Source organism: Rhamphochromis longiceps, linkage group LG12, assembly GCF_057381845.1.
Source record: "Rhamphochromis longiceps isolate RC_006_pf linkage group LG12, R_longiceps_female_GT1.1, whole genome shotgun sequence".
NCBI lineage: Eukaryota > Metazoa > Chordata > Actinopteri > Cichliformes > Cichlidae > Rhamphochromis > Rhamphochromis longiceps.
The window spans coordinates 4,626,654-4,649,522 of record NC_140568.1 but is presented as its reverse complement, the minus strand read 5'-3'; the positions used below and the strand labels follow the sequence as shown (position 1 = coordinate 4,649,522).

At 43.5% G+C, this 22,869-nt stretch overlaps 2 protein-coding genes across 3 annotated transcripts; both read left to right on the top strand.

Moving 5' to 3' along the window:
* The first annotated feature begins 6,380 nt into the window (after positions 1 to 6,380).
* On the top strand, positions 6,381 to 9,884 carry LOC146656647 (ribosomal biogenesis protein LAS1L-like). Of its 2 annotated transcripts, XM_085424436.1 has the most exons (2): positions 6,381 to 7,930; positions 8,061 to 9,884. In XM_085424436.1, exons 1-2 carry the CDS (start codon positions 6,540 to 6,542, stop codon positions 8,137 to 8,139), a joined length of 1,470 nt encoding a protein of 489 aa, XP_085280562.1. In that variant the 5' UTR covers positions 6,381 to 6,539; the 3' UTR covers positions 8,140 to 9,884. The 2 variants fall into 2 exon arrangements, with proteins under 2 accessions (XP_085280562.1, XP_085280561.1); XM_085424435.1 differs by having other exon boundaries at positions 6,381 to 9,884.
* Positions 9,885 to 20,062: 10,178 nt separating this feature from the next.
* Positions 20,063 to 21,518, top strand: LOC146656646 (fatty acid synthase-like). The gene is made up of 4 exons (XM_085426819.1): positions 20,063 to 20,279; positions 20,410 to 20,508; positions 20,949 to 21,200; positions 21,328 to 21,518. Exons 1-4 carry the CDS (start codon positions 20,190 to 20,192, stop codon positions 21,463 to 21,465), a joined length of 579 nt encoding a protein of 192 aa, XP_085282945.1. The 5' UTR covers positions 20,063 to 20,189; the 3' UTR covers positions 21,466 to 21,518.
* Positions 21,519 to 22,869: the final 1,351 nt, after the last annotated feature.

The window sequence follows — 22,869 nt, the reverse complement described above, 5'->3', positions numbered from 1 at the left end:
CTCAGGCACGGCTGGCTGCCGGCGGAGCTCACGGGCGCGTCACTGCAACTCCCCCTGGCTTCTGCTCCGCGGCTGCTGAGTGAGCCCTCATCTGGGACTCTCCTCAGCTCTTTCTGGGACAGTGGCGCGGCTGCCCCTCTGTTGGTCTTCCTTGGTCTCTTGTGTTCTGGGCGCCTCTGGATGTCTGGAGTTTTGATCTCCTCCATACCTGCTTCATGCCCTGGAGGACGGGGCTGTGGCCCCCCCACACTCCCTAGCAGATCATTACATGAAGGAACCTTTTTAAAAAAAACAAGCGCATCCATGCTCACAGGTGTACACATGGGTGATCACACCCACAAACTACACCCTTTTTGGCTCCTACCTCAAAGCACACTGTGTTCTGTTGATCTTATGTGCTGCACAATAATGTTTAATATTTAGTATTTACTGTCATATTCCCATATATCATTGTGATGCTGTTTATTCTATTACTCTTGTTCTCTTCTGCTTGTTTTCTTTTTTCTTTCTCAGCAGGTGATCCAGGTGATCGATATATGCATTTTTTATTTCTTTTTTTTTTTCTGCTCATTCTGTTGGTTTTTGTTTTTTGCCCTTCTCCCCCGTCCCTCTTCTCAGCTGTTTCTCTTTCCCTCTTTCTTTCTCCCCTTCTTTCCCCCAGTCAAGTCTGTCCCGTATTCAGCAAGTGAAAATAAAATAAACAATAAAAGGTGAATCAAATGGACCATTACGGCAAGGCTGGGATGGTCAATTTGGTAAAGTAAATCCGTTGGGCATCTTTCTTTGCCTTTAGACAACAATTCTGATGGCAAAAGAGCCAAACGGGACAGGCAAGAAAAAAAGAAAAAAAGAAAAAAAAAAAGAAGTGGCTTTAGATCTGACTCTTACAGACAGGCATGCATGTCTCAGGGTGATTACACACTAACACATTGTGATTAATCACACACATTTGTATACATTTTATTAACAAGATAAAAAAAAAACACTATACAAAATGTGTTTTTGTGACAGGCCGCTAGTAACAAAGTGCTTAAAGATTTCAAATTGGTTCTTTCCCAAGTTTTCTGTTATGTGTACACATATTCCTTGAATTAGGTGCTTTTTAATTCTCCAATAATGGTCAGTGCAAAGTGTTTACACAAACAAACAAGTGTTTACACAAACAAACAAACAAACAAAAAACATTACTCAGAAAATGGTCAGGTACAAGAACTGGATTAAAAAGGATTGGAAAAAACAGATAATGTCCAATGAAATACTTTAGCGTGTGGCTCATGACTTTTGCACAGTACTGTAAATGTTATTAATAATGAAAGATATAAAGATGTAGCTTTCCCATTTTTAAAAAATTCCCATACACATTATTCTTTTCTTCTAGTGAAGGTGCCTCCTCCTTCAGACCTTAGGATAACTAATTTCTCAGACAGTGACATCACGGTGCGCTGGGAAGCTGCAGATGATGATGATGTTTCTTACCTCATTAAGTGGATCTCCCTAAGTGGAGGCGACCTGAGGCAGGTGGGGAAGAACTATTGAGTTGTTGGAGTACATATTATGAAATAAAAAATACAATATCTCAATAAACTGTTGTCCTGTGTCTTAAGGAGTATCAGATATCACTGTCTGCACTCTATGGAGATGGAGCTCAGAGTGAAGCTGTGGCCGTACGCTATAGCACCTGTGAGTCACACATTTTAACTATATCAGCTGCTGGTGGGAGCAGGCTCTCATGGATCTTTCTGGATATTTGCAGCGGGGACATGCTGGGGTCATTTTGGAGCAGGTTAATTTGTGTGCGCCACGTGTCATAATCAGTTTTGTTGTTAGGTCTGGGAACCTTACCGGAGAAGGTACGGAGTCTAACCTGGGACTGGATGTGTTTGACATCTTGCCTTTGTACGATATGCTCTACCACGACCTTCTGAATGTCAGGTGGATTCAAATCACTTACTGAAAGGGACGCACAGGCTTAAGCAGACAAAGAAGGAAATCGGGTAAACCTGAGGACAAATCTAAGAGAACAGAAAAAGGAAAGGAAACTTAGCTTAGAACCATGCAGCGCTACAGGAGACGGCAGCACTGCAGAGGTGAGGACCGGCACCTGTTTGAAAGAGACAAATGCACACAAACACACACAACAACAGACGAGAAACAAACACAGAGAGAGGAAAAAGTGGTTATACAGAACTTGAGGACATTACCTACATGTAACTATCTAAATAATTATAAGTTTGTTGTGTTTTCTTTAACAATGTCAGAAGGAGAGAGGCACTGAGGCACCGTCTTCCGCCCCCCGACGCTCCTGCTGTGCCTCCTCCTTCTGACAGGAACTGCCTACAGAACAAGCATGAATGATGCCTGAGTGGACACACACAACTCACAAGTTCCTGGCTCTGTCAGCTCCTCTGCAGAGGGTTTCCCTAAGAAGGTGGACCTAGCAGGGTCACCGGGGTACGGGGAGCTGTGCCTCACGGCCCTCACTTCGTCGGAGAAACCCTCATGCAGAGTTCAGAAACTTCTGTGTTGAGTATGTCGCTGTGAGCCTCCACCATTTACTGGTGGGTGCAGCCTGAACTGTCTAGAGACAGACCAGACCAGCTGCACAACACAGACACTTCAAACCTGAGGACAAATCTAGGAGAACAGAAAAAGGAAAGGAAACTTAGCTTAGAACCATGCAGCGCTACAGGAGACGGCAGCACTGCAGAGGTGAGGACCGGCACCTGTTTGAAGAGACAAATACACACAAACACACACAACAACAGACGAGAAACAAACACAGAGAGAGGAAAAAGTGGTTATACAGAACTGGAGGAGATTACCTACATGTAAATATATAAATAATTATGAATGTACAAGAACAAGAGAAATAAGAAAGAAAACTTTGCTTCAAACCATGCAGGGCAGCTGTCTACAGGTGAGCTTGTGTGATTCTTATTCTGTCAGTGAACAACCTAAAAACAGAAAAAAAGAAAGAAAACTTACCTTAGAAATCTGTAGGGTTGTTTCCTCTGAGACATGTTGGAATCTGTAAACAGCTACTCCAAAAAGGATCCAGGTGTTTCAAAATACCTCTTTGGTGAACGTTTCAATTCTGCTAACATAAATGCTGCAATTAATTAACTAAAAGTCATTGCTCTTCACCCCTATTTATAGACTTTTGCGGATCAACGGATTAAAGCATCATAGGACCAAGTTTGTTGTAAGCTTCTAAATATATGTGACGTCATCATCCTGTAAGCCGAATAGGGCTTTTGACCTTGATGTCACAGGAGGCGGGCCACGCCCCCCGCCGCCATGACAGTAGGCCAGACAAAGGATACAGCTTCAGCTATGGTTCGTACGTGTTTTGTAGTTGGTTGCAAGGTTAGATCTCACCATCGTGAAGTCAAGAACCTGGATAATGGGTTATCTTTTCATCGTTTTCCATCCTGGCGGCAACGTGTATCCGATATCACCAAACAAAGACGCCAGGCATGGATTGCAGCGGTGAGACGAGCAGATATCGAGTTCCGTGCAATCCCCAGCTTTTTGTTGATTTGCTCGCGGCATTTTCTCTCCAGTGAGTTCTAAATTAATTCATATCACTATCCGGTTGTTCAGTCTGACGTCACTAGCCGTGTCTGGACCTAAACTCCGCTGCAGGTCCATATATCAAACGATCACTATGGCATTACTGAGAGTTGAAAAACTGTCTAAAGTCTTTCATCTTTAATAAAATGATCAGCGTTCTGCTCTACCAGGTGTAACAATTGAGTTTAACATCCAGGCATCCATGAAAACGGAATTTATGACATTTAACGGAGTTAGAAGTTAGCAGGGAGTGAATTTATAGAGTATGTAAATAAACTGTGATCATCACCATAGCCAGTGGCGTGTCTAGAAAATTTTTGTTGGGGGGGCCAGGTAGGGGCACAGATTTGGAGAAGGGTGGCAGATTTAATTGGCAGATAATGTTTAAAAAAAAAATTCTACCAACCCTTAACCATAATTCAATAATCCTATAAACCTAATAACCAAATGCACTTTTAACTCTTATTAGAATGAGATTTTAACCACTACGGTGCAAAGTTTTTAGATACTGCATTGATAAAGTACAAGAGATACAATCAGTGCTTTGTCAGTGTTTACTCAGCATTCAAGGACAGCAATATTTGCATAGTATTTTTACTGACATATACTGCACATATGTTTTGGGCAAAAACATTTTTGAATATTAAAATACGAACATTTGTAGCAAACAATTGACAAATTAGCCATTCCAATGCAAAACTTTCTCTGCCTGTTAAAAAAAGAAGATAATCTTCTCACAAACTGGTGTTTGATTTTGAAACAGGAAAAAAGTGGAGAAACAACTGAAAAGACTAATATTTGAATAAAACCTGAAAGCAAGTAAATACTTTCTATGCTGCCTTATGGTAAACTTTGGTAATATTGATAAAGAACAACACTGGCTGATGATGAAATACATTCAGCTGGCATGGTGACACTGCCAGTATAACCTGCAGGGCTGGACTGGGACAGAAAATCGGGCATTTTGACTACAGACCGACCCACCAGGTATTAAAGCCATAAAGCCTTTGAATGAAAACAAACCCTGTTGTGACAGTGATGTACAGTCTTTTTGGTATATGTATGATTTCTATACATTTTACGTCAGATAAAAACTTTGGTTGTAAGATTTAGATAATTATTTAATAAAAGCTAGATATTTTAAATGAGAATAGGAAAGAAAAGTATTTCTTTGTGCCCCCTTTCCCTGTTAATGCCCTACCTGGCCCCCTGGCAAAACTTTGCTAGACCCGCCCCTGCACAGTTACCAGCTGTCAGCTACATAAAAAAGGATCCTGGTGGGTGGTCTTCACGTTTCCCTCTCACCAGATATCCAAACCGACATCATGACCAGCAGCTTTACAGCTGTGGCTCCAGCAAACATCAGCTGATACTAGAAATTAATATTAAATAAATTCTAACAACAGCCGATCAAGCTTAAACGTGCTGCTGTTGTTTAGCGCGACATCTGCTGGTTTCGTCTTTCTGGCGCAAAGTGGGCGATAAACAAACAAGAGAGAAAAGCCGATCAGCTGATCATCGATCAGTTTCATGATTGAAGTAGCAACAGGAGAGGGAGGATGAGAGAAGAGGCAGCTGTGCAGCGTAAAGACAGAATAAATCCAGCTTTGTGTCTTTTTCCATTCTAGCTGAAGTTCGGGACAAACTGCGTCTCTTCTCAGCTCAATACGAAACGTGTAATATTTTCTCTGATTGAGGGACCATTCCATTTTTTTAAGGAGCCGTTGGCAACTCTACTAACTAACCTTATGAATAAAATAAAGTTCACTATCAGTAACATCATAGCAACCGAACAGCTGTATAAAAACTCCAAGCTGGCTAGAACGCAGTATGAGTTATTGCAACTGACAGTAAAAAGTCAGCACAACGAAAATAAACTCCACCTAAACTTAGTTCATATCTGACCCAGATAGACTGCAGGTCATAACTTCTTACCTGAAGTTCAGTTCACCTGACACTCGGACTGGCGGCTGCCTCGGGGCTCTCCTCCTGCCTCCCCTTCCCTCATCCACCTGCTGCCTCTGTGGAAGCCCCGCCATAGCCACCACCAAACAACGGAGTTATTTCTACACATCGACCTGCATCTGGCCAATCCACCACCTCTCATTGTTCATGCCCTTACAAAAATAAATAAAAAATAAGTCAAATAAGCCCGATGGCCAGTCCAGCTATGTTAACCTGCAACCAAATCTGCAGCTCCATACAGCAATGTTACGACTTAGATTACATCTTATAACTCATAACTCTTATGTTAGCTCCCCTCTGTAGCATACTGTCTGAAATATTCCACGGCTGCAATAATTCTTTAAGTGTTATTTTTTCCTTGGTATTCTAATTTCGCCGAAGTTTACTAAACTCAACAAACTTAATATTACTTACCGGGACATTTATTCTGTCCTCATTTTCTTTCACCGAAAAATTGTTTCCTGCAGTGACGTCTTTCGTGCTTGGCTCTCCTACCTTTGCTAACGTGATGCACATAGCGCAGAAGCCGATGCTGCATTCACTTACACTCGGATATCTGAGCGTCACCGTGAAAACATAATCGGACATTTGATATTTGATTGAATTTTATTGTTTTGCCTTTGGGGTGGCACCTGGGGTGGCCAGTCTGGTTGGGGGGGTGGCCTGTGCCCCCCCAGGCCACCCCGCTGGACACGCCATTGACCATAGCCAAAGAAAGCTCGTTTATGACCAGCATCATGTAAATAAGCGCTCTGTAGAACCATCGCTCCATCCTCCAATCCAGCAGGTGGCGTCAGCGTGCCCGCAGGGTGAACGTCAGCCACAAACGAAGCCGAAGAAAACGTTAGCATCATTTCCTGGTTGCTGTGCGACAAGCAACTGTAAAACTCGAAGCTCTGAACGCGGTCCTCTGTCATATAAATCTGCGAGTGGTCTCTGCGTGAGGCGAGCGGCTTTTCCCGGTGAGTGAGAGATTGAGCGTGAGGTCCGGAGCGCGCACAATGAATAAAAAGGGCTCTGAGAAAACACGCCATGTGGTAGCCTGGCTTAACAAAGCGGAGTGGGATCAGGTTCGGGACTACCTTTACTCGATGGACTCCTCTCTGCAGAGGTTTGCGTTAGAGAGGATATCGGCTTGGAGGGCCAGGTGCGCTGATAGTTTGCCCGTGGCCGTGGACTGCACAGCAGACCTCGTGCGCTGCCAGGTGCGGGACCGGTCCGGACAGCTTACCGGAGATGACTTGACCCTGATGTACGGGACGGCCCTGATAAGATTTGTTAATCTTTTCACGGACCGCCAGCCGGGGAGAAAGGCCTGGTCGCGGAGGCAACTGGCTGGAAACTTGAACATCCCCGAGTGGATGGTGGATCTGAGGCACGAAATCATGCATGGGACTCTTCCTTCTTTGAAATGGTGCCGAAAGGGATGTAAGGTGGCCCTGGAGTGGCTCCAGCAGGAGTTTTGGTCCAGACAGCTGGGAGGAGGCCCCGATGAGCAGCTCGTTGCCAGGCAGAAAGAAGTGGATGCCTGCAGAAACGCTCGGGAGCTGCTGATCTCTTTTGAGAAGGACCAGTACCAAGCTTTTGATGATGGGTCTCCTGAAGACAAGGGGAAGAGCTTGTGGCAGGCCCCCTTAGCAGACATGAGTTCGTTGCTGGGTGAGATCAAGCAGTTTGCACTGGGGTCCAGGGAGCTGTTGATTGATGTGCTGCTGGAAGACGGTTTTCTTGTTCCTACCATGGAGCAGCTGGAAGCATTAGGCTGTGCAACATCTGACAGTGCCAGTCCCACTGAGCCCAGAGTCCCACAAACCTTCCTGCGCTTTTGGCTGCCCCTGCTAAAGATGCTTAACTCTTCGTCTTTCATTCACCTCTTCCTGGAGAAGCTCTTTGTGGAACTGAAGCTGCTCAGCAAAGAGCCCAACGGTCACAGGTGTTTCTATATTTCTGCATGGATTTCAGAAGTCTTCCTCTGCAACAACAACAAATTTGAATATCATTTTGAGACAAGGTTGCAGAAGAAAGCCAGAATGAAGGACAGGATTTTCATCAACCGCATCAAGCTGAGGTGGCAGCAGCTTCTCTCTGCATGTCTGGATGCCCCCTGCATCAGCACACCTCACCTGATCCAGCTAGTCCTGGATGACATGGAGCATCCCCCCCCTCAGGAAACCAGAGAGAAGCTGTTCCAGCTCTGCTCCATCTACACACAGACAGAGCGCTCAGAGGCCAGCACACCTCTGCAGCAGCAGCAGCCCATATATACTGTGAGTATGCTGCTGGACCAGATGCAACACTCCTCACCGATGGACTCGGAGAGAAGTGAGGAGCGCAAATGGGCAGACGTGCAGGCTGAAAGAGCACTTGCCCTCAGAGGTTCTCCGTGGCAGGTGTGCACTGATAATGTCACATGGAAGAACTATGCCCTTGGTAAAGTTCCTGGACAGTCGGACGACCCGTCGTGCCTCATGGTGGACAATTATTCGATAATGACTGTGTTTGACCAGCCATTGGAGCTGGAGAGCAGCATCCCCGGGGCCTCGGCTCCAGCCCGGCCAGCTGAGGGCCTCCTCTGGAGCAACAGCGAGCTCAACGAACTGAAATGTGGACTGAAGCTTTTTTAAGTTACTTGTGTTGTTTTTTGTTTTATGTTAAGCACAAGATTGTTGTTGTTGTTGTCATTCCAGCCTCCGCTGACTCTTGTTGTGCTAGAAGCAGTTTTGAAGCAAAAATACAATATTCAGAAGACAAAATGTTGTGGAATTTTAACCATGAGCACAGTGCAGGTTCAGCAGTTGTGATTGTTTCTGTCCAGTCGAGCTCGTTAACTAAACATGTTGGCAGAAGCAGAAATAAAACTTTCAGAAGACAAAATGTTCTGATTTAAAGAAGGACCAAAGGAAGGAAAGCATAGGTTTTGATTAAGTCTGATAAACTAGAATTATAATTTATTGTTACATTAAAAGGAGCAAAATGAAATAAAAAGGCTATATCAAAAACAGGTTATAACATAGGAAATGTGAGGTTTTAAAATGAAGTTAGTGTCAGCGTTTTAAGAGAGTGGTAAAATGATGAGTAACGTTGAAGAATATATATAAATACAAGTCTATAAGTCAAGAACATAATTAGGATAAGGCTTTTGATTAAAGAGTCCCAACTATGATAAGTTAGGGAGATGCAGGAAAAGGTGTTTTGTTTCCTTTGCAGAAGATCTCGGCGACCACAGGGGGTGAGGATCCTGGAGGCCCGAGGCCGGATGGACCACAAGAGAGGGTCAGAGCGAGGACACAATGTATTGCGACCTCTGGTGTACCAGAGGTCGAGAGAGGGAGTGTGGAGCAGGGAAATTATTTTACTGCTATTGTTAAATAATCGTCATCGTCACCATTGCATTAATAATATAATCTGCAGCATTGATATTGCATTCAGAGGTTTAAACAGTGTGTGTCTTTCAGAAAGACTAAGTTGCAGAAAGTTTGCATTAATGAAAGCAGAGTCTAAGTTATTCTGAGGAGCAGGTTAGACGAGGCTATTTGATGAGCCTCTGGTCTGGTGGAAGGTCAGAAGTGCAACGGGTGAGATGAGAGAGCATTTGAGGACGACATATACACACACACACTTAGTTAGAGAGAATCATTTATAGGTGAGAGGTTAGTTATGTTTACTCGCAACTGTGAAAGAGGAACAGTTTCTTGTTGTCTCGGCAAGAAAGAGGAAATACCTGGTGTGAATACGTATGAATGGACGGTGACTGGACGGACGAACTGAACTAAGGTTGGACCAACTGGACACTGAGGTAAAGACTGGACTAAGGCTAAGCACATGACTGATGACTGTTCTGTTTTAAGTTCATTTTCATGACATAGATTGGATCATGAGTGGGGAAAACTGAGCATTTTTAGTTTTGTACATTATTTTGACACATGAAATGTGTCAAAATAAAGGGGGGATTTAAGGTTTAAGTTGAAATGGGTTTAGGATCATTTTAGGACTTTTGGGGTGTTTGATGATTTAGATATGGTAAAACTGAGGCAGACATTGTTATTTTCATGTTTAAGTTGAAGGATTAAAATGAACTGAATCCTGGTTAGAAGATAAACTCTTTACACACATAAAGAGCATTTAGATTAGGGCTGAACGATATATCGCATTTGCGATAATATCGCGACATGATCAAGTGCAATTTTCTAACCGCAAAGGCTGCGATTATACTGCGATTATATTATACAATTCATGGGCTGCATCCTCCTGAGGCCGCATTTGTAGACCGATTACGTCACAGCGACGCGCCGAAGGCTGTCCAAATTACTACCATATCCCAGAATTCATAGCGCGGCCCAGCCAAACTCCAGTTTCCAGCAATGGCGGCCGCTACTAAGTTTTAAAATTACTCATACTAATCTTTCTGGGTCACAAAATAAACTTTTAACATATTTTCAGGCGAGAAAGTAGTTGTGTAAACATCAAATATCTGCTCGGTTTATCAAGATATCCCATATTTGCAAAAGTGCTTCGACGTTTTCAGAGGCGTCTGCTACCCACCAGCTCGACAGCTAGCCGGGAGCTCGAGGGTTACTGATGCGGCCGAGAACGGCACAACTCCCGGCACATCATTTTCAGATCACCGCGGAGTTTCGCTGCTCGGGTTAAACGTAATATATAAGTCACTTAGACAACCTAAAAATGTTATTGTTGGGCTTTTTTCAGTGTTTTGTTTGTTCGTGAGTAAATCGGTTTGGCTGAGATTAAAGTTATTAGATTAGATAAAATAAAACTTTATTAATCCCCCGGGTGGGTTCCTCCTTGGTTTTCACACAGCTGACTAAACGTCAAACAGAAAACTTATTAAACAGAAGTATGAGACAGTCGAGAATTTACACCAGTGTCTGGTTATATTTTAGATAGCAAGAAGCAGACGGCCGAGTTTATTAAACTCCACCGAGACAGCGGTGACGCTAATCAGAACTAGACCGTCCAATTTCACGCCTTTAAACTTTAAAGGCGTGTTTGTGTGTGTGTTTATACAATAGCTATTATGTTTGCACTTTATGTGTAATGTTACTGGCTGCAGAGATCAGTAAGATGTGTGTATTTTTTATTTATTAGTTTTATTTATTTAATATTATTTTTTAATTGAATGACTGTCTAGTAGTTCACAGATGTCGAAAAACTGAGTGTGGTAAAGCCACTGATTTTTTTTTTATGTATATTTCTGCAATCTGCACATTGTACTGACTTTCATTTTAATGTTTACACCAGGGTTCCTTGTCAGCACTTTATGCTCAGATGTTTGTAAGCTAAAAATAAACTATTGTGTATGTTCAAATATACTGTTGTGATTGAAGAAGTTAAATAAAAATGTCAGTCATCAATTCATGCATCACCTCATGTCATCATAACAGAGGTCTGTCTTCCAGGAAAGAACAGTTTAAAATTAATGTAATATAGTATTGGCCATACTATATGATGTATTGCTTGTCTTTGTTTAATAATACAGAAGACAGACCTTAAAAAATAATGGCATATCGCATCGCAATATTGGGGCAAAAAATCGCAATTAGATTATTTTCCATAATCGTTCAGCCCTAATTTAGATTAAGTAAAGTTAATATAAAGGATAGAGCCCAGAACATGATATCTTGAACCAACTTTGAATAATTAAGGGAACATTAGATGAACACAGTAGATTAGTGAGGTGTACCAGAGAGAGGCTTTTTGTTTTCTATCCTTTACAGGAGAACATTCCAGTAACACAGCGACCACAGGGGTGGCAAGAATCTCCAGTTTCGCAAACAGGTCACATCTGGATTACACGCTGTGGACAGGGCGACCCCGGAGGCAAAGGTGGTGTGGCTGAAGGTGCTCAAACGCAAGTGGAAGGAGCCACGCTGGACTGGTCCATACGAGGTCGTTGCCAGGACAACTACAGCAGTCCAACTGAAAGGGAAGGGCGACACCTGGTATCACTGGTCGCAGTGTGCACCAGCACATGAGAGCTTGGTTGAGGAAGAGGCTTCAACCAACACAGGTGTCAACAAACAGAGGCAGAATAAACCCTCTCACCTGTGCAACAGGCCATTCAGTAGTCCACCTGGAAGGCTGAAGAAAGAAGAGCAGCAGCGGAGAAGGTCGTCACGCCATCAGAAAGGGGCAGTGATAAGTTAAAGGCTCCACAAAGAGGGGAGTTTCAGTCCAGAATCTAAAATCTATATAACAAGTCTAGAATACAAAGTTTATATAACATGATGCAAACAACCGAATCAGAGACACGTAATGGGAAGAAACGTATTAAAATGTTCCTTACAACTACATGTGTATTATATGCGATAATAGTAACCATGGCTCTGTTGTCTTTTGTCTGTATTTTGCAAGGCACTCCGGACCCCTTGTCTGAACACGGAGGCCAGTCCAGCCCAGCAGTTCCTGAGACTGTAGGTCCTAAAACAGGATCGCTAGAAAGACAAAAGCGCGAGGGGTCAGGTAAAGGTGATGAATGTCTCAGCAGAAATAATGGCATAGAGTTGAACTATGTTAAAGGGTCTACCAGCTCATTCATGTTAGATTTGTGTGACGTCATTAAATGTACAGGAGCCAGTAGTAGATGGAAAGTGTCAGACAACAGTGGGACCATTTATGCCAAAACAAGATAACTATGCATGTTTTAAGTTCTCTACTGATAATGAAAAGTACAAGGTGGGAGAGATCGATCCAACTTGGTGTGCCGTCACACTTCAGGGACGAACCACCAACAATGTAAGCGGCCCTAGCACGGTAATTGGAACCTGGGCAGGAAGTGGGCTCTATTATTATTGTGGGGAAAATACTCTGTTGGTTCATGTTCCTATAGGAAGCGTAGGGACATGTGCGATGGTGCGATTAGGAGCTCCACTCATGCTGATTGGGAATCAGGTAAAGGCTATTCCACAACGCAACACACGTACTCTAGCCGCCAGACGTCTGAGACATGTTTTGGTCAAAAGAGGGACCCAAGGTACACATGCTTATGATCCTCGCCTGAACTCGCCTAGGGGAGTTCCAGACGAATATAAGCTGGTGAATCCGATAGCTGCAGGATTTGAGAGTATATTCCTTTGGGTAACACCTAATAAGAATGTTGACCGCATTAACTATGTTCATTACAATCTGCTGAGACTTTCTAACCTAACCAGGGACGCCATGATGGGGTTCGCAGAACAATTGGGTCCAAGTTCTCTGATGGGAGTTCAAAATAGGATGGCGCTTGACATGTTATTGGCAGAGAGGGGAGGTGTGTGCTCGATGTTTGGAGATATGTGCTGCACGTATATCCCCAATAATACTGCCCCAGGTGGCTCAGTAACCCGAGCTCTGCAGGGCCTGAAAACTTTGTCTAAAACCATGCATGAGCACTCAGGGGCCTGTTCTTCGTACCGCGCTAAGTAAGTTAGCTGGATGAGATTGTTGACGATTTCGTGTGATCCTGGATCGTTTGGTTCCCCGAAGCCCATCCGGGACTTGCTGTCATAGCAACAGAGCCGTAAGCGTAAACCTGCTGGGGAGCAGGTTTACTTTATGTAAACAGGATTAGATCGCGGCCACGCAGGTATGTCCGCGTCATTCATACGAAAGCAACAGCGATATTCCACCACTGTTTCACCATAAATAAATAACATCAATGTAACTAAAGATAATGCAGCACTTGATCCTTTTATTGATTTCACACAGATACATACAGGTCATTCCCTAAAAAAGGGAAATGTACTATTAACATTCTATTACATGTATGTGATTATTACAGATGTAATTCATATTTCAGAGTAGCAATTGTAAATTACTTCGTGTAATCAAGATGAGAGACCACGGCTATAAAAGCGAAGGTGGATTTGGGAAGTCTGTCGCAGTCATATCCTGTCCGTTTACGCGAGCAACCCATTGCGGAAGGTGCAAGATTGATAAGGAGAGTCCTCAGAATTCAGCGTATATTGCGGGACAGACAGGATCCTTTAGCTCAGCGCGACAGTGTGCTCATAGAGAGATATCGATTTTCCCGTGAGGGTATTATTTACTTAACCAACTTGTTGACGAGGGGGTGCAGGACCACCACCTGTCTTTTTTTTTGCTCTGCCCTTTTCTTGGTTGCTGTTATGAACAAACAAACAGATTATTTCAGGGTCTCTTTCCAAGAGACTAAAAGCAATATAAGTGATAAATATTACCATTCTGTAGCATATTCTTATATTTCACTTTTACTTGTTCCCATGTTCTAGTGGGTCCTGTTGTGGCTCTAATGTGAAAGGGGATATAATATAACATATTATAATATAATATAATGTAATATAATATTGGATAATATGGTGTGATATGATAAATCTACCCTACCGCCTACTGGTGTTGGCCAGAGGGGCCGATGGCGCAATATGGCAGCCTGGCTTCTGTCAGTCTGCCCCAGGGCAGCTGTGGCTACAACCGTAGCTGCCTCCACCAGTGTGTGAATGTGAGAGTGACTGAATAGTGGCATTGTAAAGCGCTTTGGGTGCCTTGAAAAGCGCTATATAAATCCACTCCATTATTATTGTTATTATTGAATTACTTACGAGTTTGATTTGTCAGCAACTTTCTGCCAGCCCTCTCTCCTTGCTTTTGCAGCCTTTGCAGTGTTCCCTTGCGTTTTAATTCAACTCTGAAACTCCTGAAATCCCTCACTCAAGAGTTCTTGCTCTGCTGCCGAAAAATACCGAGCCGAGCGCGCTCCGTCGACATTTTCGCCGACCAATCAAAGGGTTGCCGATCAATGTTTCTACTATCGATGCGTAGCCCCTGTTGGGCCACCCAGTGATCTCACATTACTTCATCCAGCTATACTAATCGTCAACAACAGGTGTGTTCGGGGAACCGGAATAGCGAGCTCAGAGTTAGCGCGATGATTTGGTCTTGGATGTTTCATTTGATCTTGGATGTAGTAAGCGACGTACGAAGCACAGGGCCCAGGTATTGAAAACCCGCTGGCATCCTGGATGACATCTGTGTTTGGACAATGGTGTGGCTATATCAGTGATGTGCTCATTGGCTGTATTTTTGGGAATATTGGTCATCGCTGGTTGTTGTATCATTCCTTGTGTCAGAGGATTGTTGGTAAAGATAGTGGCGAGGGTTACGAACCCTGGCTGGGTTGAGGGCATCTACCAGATGAACCTGGAACCCATAGAGTGGGGCAGGGAGTGATACAACATGAAGTATGGTGACATTCCTGTGGGAATGTCAAAAGAGGGAATGTTGGGATTCAGAGATTCTTTTATTACTACCATATAATTTGCCTTATGAAGAATGTATTAATAACATGTTTCACAGTATCACTTATCAGTAATATTTCTTACAGGGTTTATATTGCATTGAATATGTCTGTCATCACATTGACCTTTCTATTTTATAGGTTGAGTTCATTTTATACACAATGCATAAATGTGCTTGGTTAAGAGTTGATGTTCCAGTCTAGAAGGTTTTAAGCTTCACTGGTGAGAGTGTCCAGATGATACATGTTGAGGGGAGATGAGAACATAGCAGGTTAATTGCATGCATGCTTACAATACACATAGTCAGGTTTGAGTGAAGGCCTAAGCGTCTTCTACTCCAGTCTGAGACTGGCTGCTAAAGTACTTTACTTAGTGATTAATGACGAGGGTCCAATTATTAGCTCTCAGAAATGCTAAGACCTGAAGTTATTACCTTAAAAGGCAAGTAATGAAGAAAGGAGAAGTTATATGTCAGTTTATAGTTATTAAAAGTATATGTGATGTACCCTTGTTTGCACGAATTGAACTTTTGTCCATCTGTCACCCTGTATTTTTGAACTGTATTGACGTAGGTGTGATATGTTATCCTATAAAACCAGAACCCAGTGTATTTTTGTCAGAGCAACCCATTCTGTATGCTGACGGCTGGTTGTTCTCCTGTGATAATAAAACTCATCGTTTGATTGCACTTTTCCGGAGCCTCCGTTGTTTTTTGTCTGGTCTGAAGTTGATCGATTTCGCAACAGTATGCACAAATATGACCCAAGATGGGACTCGCCAACCTGGATTGACTCAATAGGAGTTCCCAGGGGAGTTCCAGATGAGTATAAGTTAGTTAATCAGATAGCGGCCGGCTTTGAAAGTGTGTTTCTATGGATAACTCCGAATAAAAATGTCGATCGCATTAACTATGTCCATTATAATGTGTTGAGACTCTCTAATCTCACTAGGGACGCGGTAGAAGGCCTTGCGGAACAATTAGGCCCGACGTCGTTAATGGGAATCCAGAATCGAATGGCCCTGGACATGTTGTTGGCTGAGAAAGGTGGTGTCTGTGCCATGTTTGGGGACATGTGTTGCACGTTCATACCCAACAATACTGCACCAGACGGTACGGTTACTAGGGCGCTTGAGAGTCTGAAAATGTTATCTAAAACCATGCATGAGCAATCAGGTGTGAACACTGGACCGGGAGACTGGTTCACGTCTGTCTTTGGGCAATGGAAGAGTGTTGTTATGTCTGCCATGTTTTCTTTTGTTGTTTTTCTTGTCATATTGATGATTGGATGTTGTCTCATCCCTCTGGTCCGGCGGCTTTTAGTAAAGATGCTGGAGAGAGCCCTGAGCTCAGGCTCAGCAGGTTCAGCTGCGCCGGAGTCCATGATGCCTTTGAGGGAGATTGTAGGCTGGACGGAGGAGTGAGACAAATCCTGGTGTAAGTTGGGCTCGCAAGCGAGCCCAAGAGGAGGAGTTGTCAAGAAAAACATGTAATTTCACTGCCATTATTTCATTATTATTTCATTAGTCTGCATCACTTAGTATCAGTTGATCATCACCATTATCATGTATCATTTATCATTTAGTAAATCTGCTTAATCTTGTATTCCAGAGCACGCAGAATAAGACACATTCCTCTGTAATATTCTATTATGCAAAAACCACCAGCATCTCTGTGGCTCCAAGCGGCCCAAAGTAAAGTCAGATGAGGACAGCGACCTTTTGTTGGCCTGGACAGACAATCTCACAAACTGCACACTCGGACACACAATTGTTTAGACCAGATGTTTTCCCTCATCCATATCTGGGAACATAAAGCCTGAGAAAGTGTTAGGTTTCTGAGAAGCTGAGTTCTAGGAAATGTTCTGACGTCATATTAGGCTATAAAGCTTTCTGTAACGAGCAGAGAAGATCGAAGACCGGCTTCCCACACTGTATAACTGTGTGTGTTTAATAAATCACTTTTTGGACACTTCTGGGGACTCTGTCTGTGCTTATTTTTCCTTCCAAATAAAAAGAACCTTTACAAAAGAACTGTGCATTTCGTGTTGTTAAGACTGTTTCATCTGGGACCATTTTGCAATCTAACGCAAGCTTAATTAAGGATTCTGTTTGTTTTATTCCTTCTAAGCCCAAATGAATTTCTTGTGAATCTGTCTACTGTGAGCCTGGTGATTTTGTTACTGATGCCTGACTGCCAACTGTATAAAACAAAAAACTACACACAATATTCGAAGCACATAGCGCACAGTCGTAAATTCACCCTAATTTTGGTATGATCTGAGCTCAGGCACTGGGTGACTGAGCATAGCACTTACGCATGTGAGCGAGGGGGGAGAAACTGCTGCAGGAGAAGTGTAGACAGGCAGACAGAGGAGAGCTTAAGTTTGACCAGGTACCAAAGCAAATCATTCATACTGTACAAATAATGTAAATATGACGGTGTATCACAAAAGATTGATATCAAACTGATCACTTGACCCATATTACGTTACTTGCTCTTGGAGTGAATCAACAAATGGGGAAATGAAAATCCGAACAACAACAATGATGTTTTTTTAGAGAGTCTTAGCTTACATGTGTGTTTATTTCATATTTTCAGTTGTTTCCCTCCACGGCTAAACAAAGCACTGTAATCGGTTTCAGTTATGTACTGATGAACACAACAATTGACACAAGTGGCTTCTTTCAAAGAAAAAACTCAGGTAGATTTTATTTTATATATTATGCTTTGTATGTTGTTCAGTATATTTCTATGCAAAACAAGAGGAATTTCAATACACAGCAGTATATTCACAGCTGAAACCAGATATTTACATACACTTTAGGGAAAAAACATAAAAACATTTTTTTTTTCTGTTAAACATCAATTTAGAGTGAACTTGCAACTAGAAGATCACTGGCTGCTCTCTGCCCAGCATGGAGGTCACTGCAAACTCTCGGTACCTCAGCAGAGCTGGCAATATCATCAAGGACTACTCTCACCCCAGCAACCAACTGTTTGAACTATTACCGTCAGGCCGACGGTACAGGTCACATAAAACCAGGACAAACAGATTCAGGGATAGCTTCTTTCCCAGAGCTATCACCGTAGTAAATAAGAACAAAAACAATTGAACCTATTCCATACCGTCACTGTCATTATATTATGCTGCTATTCATACTGTCATTATATTAATGCTGCTATCCTGTATATATTGTACAAACTATTGTTTGAGTACTTACGATTGTTTTTTTGTACTTTTTATATTTTACATTTATATTTATTATTGAAACTTGCACCAAGGGAGTGGCACTCCAATTTCGTTGTACTCTGTACAATGACAATAAAGGCTATTCTAACTTGTTTTGTTTTAGATAAATAAATATTGAAATATCTTTTGAATTAGTTAAATGTCAGAATATATATAGAGAGAGAGCTGTCTATTATTTATCACTTTCATCAAATTTAGGAGTACATATACACTAAGTTTATTGTTAATTAAGAAGAAAACTGCAGATGATTGCATTCTGATCTTAAGCAGCCTCTGATAGGTTAGTAGAGTCGGATTTTTTAGTAGAGTCCTCTGTCCTCTGCTGGATGTGTTGGAGAACACTTTCAGCCCTCTGAGGACTGCATACCACTGCCTGAGCCAAGCCAATGTGCCACTAAGCTCCAGCCAGTGTCCACACTGCCAGAGGTCTCCACACATGCTGGTTCGGTGTCTGTCTCCGCTGAAGGGTCAGAGGAACCCGTTTGAGCTGTCTGTCTCGGCTGGAGGGCCCAAGGGGCCCATTCAGCCACCTGTCTATGCTGAAGGGTCAGAGACCTGTTCGGCCTCCTGTCTCCTTTATAGTCGAAAAAGATGTGCTCCTGGTGCACTGGCCATTGCTGCTACTCAAATCGAGCGTGGACCTGGACCTCCAGCAGGCCCCGGGGACCTACGTCACACCTTGCTCTTGTCTCCCTTACAGCTGAAAAAGGTCCATGCTTGTGCCCTGGCCCTTCTGAAATTCCCTCTCCATTTAGCCGAGGCAGTGAGTCGGCCTCCTGTCTCCCTTACGGTCGAAAAAGATGTGCTCCTGGGCGCACTGGCCCTGCTGCTACTCACATCGGGCATGGCCCTTGCCCTCCAGCAGGCCCCGGGGACCCACATCCTCCCCTGCTCTACTCCCCCACTAGCTTCTTCTCCTGCAGTTACCCTCCACCACATATCCAGCACATATCCAGCTAACCCTAACCCACTACAATTCGTCCTGATTGTAGCACAAGTGGAACCAATAAGCAGGATTCATTGGCAAGCAGACAACCAGTTCCAACTACTGGGAAGAACCAGTGCGATGTATTTTGTGGTACGCGTCGTGGTAGCTCCTGCTAGGATTTAGGACAGACCTGAGGCTGATGAGAAGGATCTGGGTGTTGCAGGGCCGTCCTGGCTGACACGGCGCTGCGTGAAGCTCTGGGATGCTGCCTCTGGACTGGCACACTGGGGTGGTGGTTCCCCTGTTTAAAGACCTAGACCTGAGCGTGTGCTCCAACTGTCACACTCCTCAGCCTCCTCTATGCCAGGGTGTGTCTGTCAGTCAGGCCTCTGATTCAGGAGGAAGCAGTTTGTGTCCTGGTCATGATCACTGGAGCAGCTTGTTATCCTCTCGACTGCAGGGTCTGTGGGAGTTTGCACAACCAGTCTACATGTGGTTTGTGAGGCTTCTACTTTTGTAGGATCTTCATCTTACAGTACAAAGAGCCTTTGCTGCAGCTGTTGTTGTGTTTTGGCGCCTCATGGATAACTTTTCATGTCATTTGAGTTTCAGGCTTGTTGGTGTTGCTGAGCTGTGTGCATCGTCTGCGTGGGTGTCAGCATAATGGGGCTCATATTAAAATGACTTTACAGTCACAGAGAAAAACTTTAAAACACAAAATCAACACTTTGAACCATCGTGGAAACTACGTGTCCTTACTTGTCATCAAATGATGAGTGTGCGTCCTCACCAGGTGTCACAATCATGTGTATCAAAACGTGTGTAACTGTTAAACAGCAAAATGTGTTAAAGCTGAAAGTCTGACTGTTCAAAGGTGAAACTACAAACACTTGTACATATACAGCTCCCTCCATAATGGCCTGAGGAAAACCAAAGACCTGATGTGATTTCATGTTTTCTTTGTTTCACAGTTTAAAAGTTTGTGGTTCTGTTCTCAGACCTTTGTCACTCACATGTTGTGCATCAGCTGTTTATGTCACTGTGCAGCCAAACTAACTCCCCTCATGTGTTTCCTTTGCAGCTGCTCCTCTGGATAGCATTGAGTCCCTGGCTGCCTACTACGTGAGCTGCGTCAGGCAGGTGCAGCCGGACGGCCCGTACAGAGTCGCTGGATATTCTTCTGGTGCCTGTGTAGCATTTGAAATGTGCTCTCAGCTGCAGACCCAGAATCAGCCTGTGGAGTTCCTGTTTCTCTTTGATGGCTCACATTCATATGTGGCAGCGTACACACAGGTCAGAGAAACACTCGCGCATCTTTATTTCATGTATATGCTGTATAGCGTGTGTGATGTTGGTTTTGAAGGATGAGCTCTGGTCACATGATCTGCATGTGAACAGGTTTAACTGTGTTTTTGATTTGCAGAGCTACAGAGCCAAGCTAACACCCGGCAACGAGTCTGAGGCTGAGACTGAAGCCTTGTGTGCCTTCATCCAGCAGTTCACTGGCATTGAATACAACAAGGTATACTGTCTCTGACCCACAGGTTCACACACAAGTATTCCTTTATGTGGCATCAGCGTTAAAGGCCACACAACCTGAGCTTTTGCCTCACGGCGCCTGTAAGGTAAAGATGGTGACTGTAACACAGTCTGGAGCTGCTGTTCCAGCACAGTCTGTGTGTGGTGCAGGTTTGACTCAACAATGATGTGATGTTTGGAGCTGTTATGGAGACTAAAGTAAAACATGCGGTTAAATCAAACCTTCGTACAGTTTCTCACTGAAAGCTGACATTTGTAACTCCTGAATATCAAAACATCTTCATTTTGCATTTTCATATACATAAGATCTGTGATGTTCATTAATTATGTGTCACTTACTTTTCTGAAAACAACAATATCTCCGCGAGCACGCGGTAACGTTTGCTATGAACTTACAGTCGTCTCCATGGTTACATCCTACAGCTTTTGGAGACTCTGCTCCCGCTGTCAGACCTGAATGCATGCGTCAGTGTGGCCGTGGACCTAATCACCTCCGCTCACAAGGACATCGACCGAGACTCACTGCACTTTGCAGCCTCTGCCTTCTACTACAAGCTAAAGGCTGCTGATGCATATGTACCTACTGCAAAATACCACGGCAGCGTGAAGCTGCTGCGCGCCGAAACCAGCAGCGAATATGAGCAAAACCTGGGAGCTGACTATAAGCTCAGCGAGGTACCGATGCACATTTACATCAGTCTGTAGTACTTATCTTCACTGTGCGTGTGTGCGCTTGTGTGTGTTTCTATAAACTCTGTCTGAGCCTTCCAATGTTCAAACTGTGTACTGCGTCTTTCTTCAGGTCTGTGATGGCGAGGTGTCGGTCCACGTCATCAAGGGAGATCACCACACTTTCCTAGAAGGCGCGGGGGCGGAGTCTATCAAGAACATCATTCATAACTCGCTGGCTGAGCGAGCTGTCAAACCAAGGGAGGGTTAAACATCCACCGTCTCTTCACCCTAATTCCTCAGCTTTCCCCAAACTAGACTGTAAATGTGTCATTATAGGAAGTGTTTGCACTGCTTATGTTTACACGCTACTGTTATCCTAATATCCCAAATGTTAATGGTTAGTGAACCAGTCGACATCCCATCATCTCACAGCTCCATCGATTCCAACTGCAAGTTTTGTTTTTTGTTGCCATATGTTGTTGTTTGCAGAAGTTCATCCCACAACAAAATAACGTGGTTAAAAAATTAATGTAACAAAGTAACAAACACTGACACATTGATTGAATCCTGAATTACATAACATCACTCAAATTGGTGTTTCTGCTCATGCAGACATCAGTAGACAGGCAAACGCGCTGCGACCAGCCGGATGAGCGACTGTGGAGGGAGGGCTGACCCTGCAGCCGTGTTTCTGCACACTAACTACTCGTAACACAAGTTGGAGGCATTTCTTTATTTTGTGATATTTGTTTACTTTTCAGTCATGTGACCACACAGTCATCAGTTACAGTGGCAACCAGCAAATGTTTACGTTGTCAATAAGTTCACAACAAATTAAGTGTTTCATAAACTGTGTTTTAACAATGACACTCGTGTTACTGTAATTTACAGACCAGTTATTTCACTAATTCAGAAGAAAAACTGCTTCTCTTCATGATGGACTGTGTCAAACACACGCTGTTGTTCTGACAGACGCCTGTGACAGAGGCGTCGCTAAGGACCAAATGTGTCTCTTCAGAGGTTAATCAGAGATGTGAATGATCACTGTAACAGTGAGATCATATTTACTGATGTAACCTCTGAGAAACTGTTTCCTTTTAAAGGCTTTGGTCCAGAGATCTAAAACCTCAGCAAATAATCCAAACCTGAGTACAACAGCTGGCCTGAGACCTGTGATTGGGTCAGTGAAGGAAGCTGCTGATTGGAGATGAATGTGCTGAGGAGTCACAGTACGATGGACGTGACAATAAAGGCCTCTGTGTTTTATTGTAACATTTCTGTTATGTTTTGTAGGACTAATAAGGGCCTCAACAGTCGCTCAGTGTTTTCCTTCATTGTAACGAGCCTGTCCCGTTGGATCTATGATTCCTGTGCTTTTGTTGTCGTTACTATTTCTGATCATTTATCTTGTAAATATAGTTTTTGGGTTTTGTTTTTTAGAGGATGGGTCAGTTTATCAGGGACTGAAACACAAATCCTGTTGGCCCAGAAAATTCTTAGTCGCTGTTGGCGCCACCCGACCGTTTAGTTCAGACCATTAAAGTAACGACTGGTTCTATATGACACTTTTCTACATGCAACAAAGGTGGTGATGGAAGGAGGAGAACAAACTTTTTTGTCTGTATTTAATAGCACAATGAAGACCAGACAGCAAAGCAGGGAGGGAGAAATA

Bases quoted from the DNA above. Each gene is read 5' to 3' on its own strand.
- LOC146656647 (XM_085424435.1), top strand. From the start codon at position 6,540: ATGAATAAAAAGGGCTCTGAGAAAACACGCCATGTGGTAGCCTGGCTT.
- LOC146656646 (XM_085426819.1), top strand. From the start codon at position 20,190: ATGTGCTCTCAGCTGCAGACCCAGAATCAGCCTGTGGAGTTCCTGTTT. The intron at 20,509-20,948 runs GTATACTGTCTC...TACATCCTACAG, and splicing joins CTGGCATTGAATACAACAAG to CTTTTGGAGACTCTGCTCCC. The intron at 21,201-21,327 runs GTACCGATGCAC...GTCTTTCTTCAG, and splicing joins CTGACTATAAGCTCAGCGAG to GTCTGTGATGGCGAGGTGTC.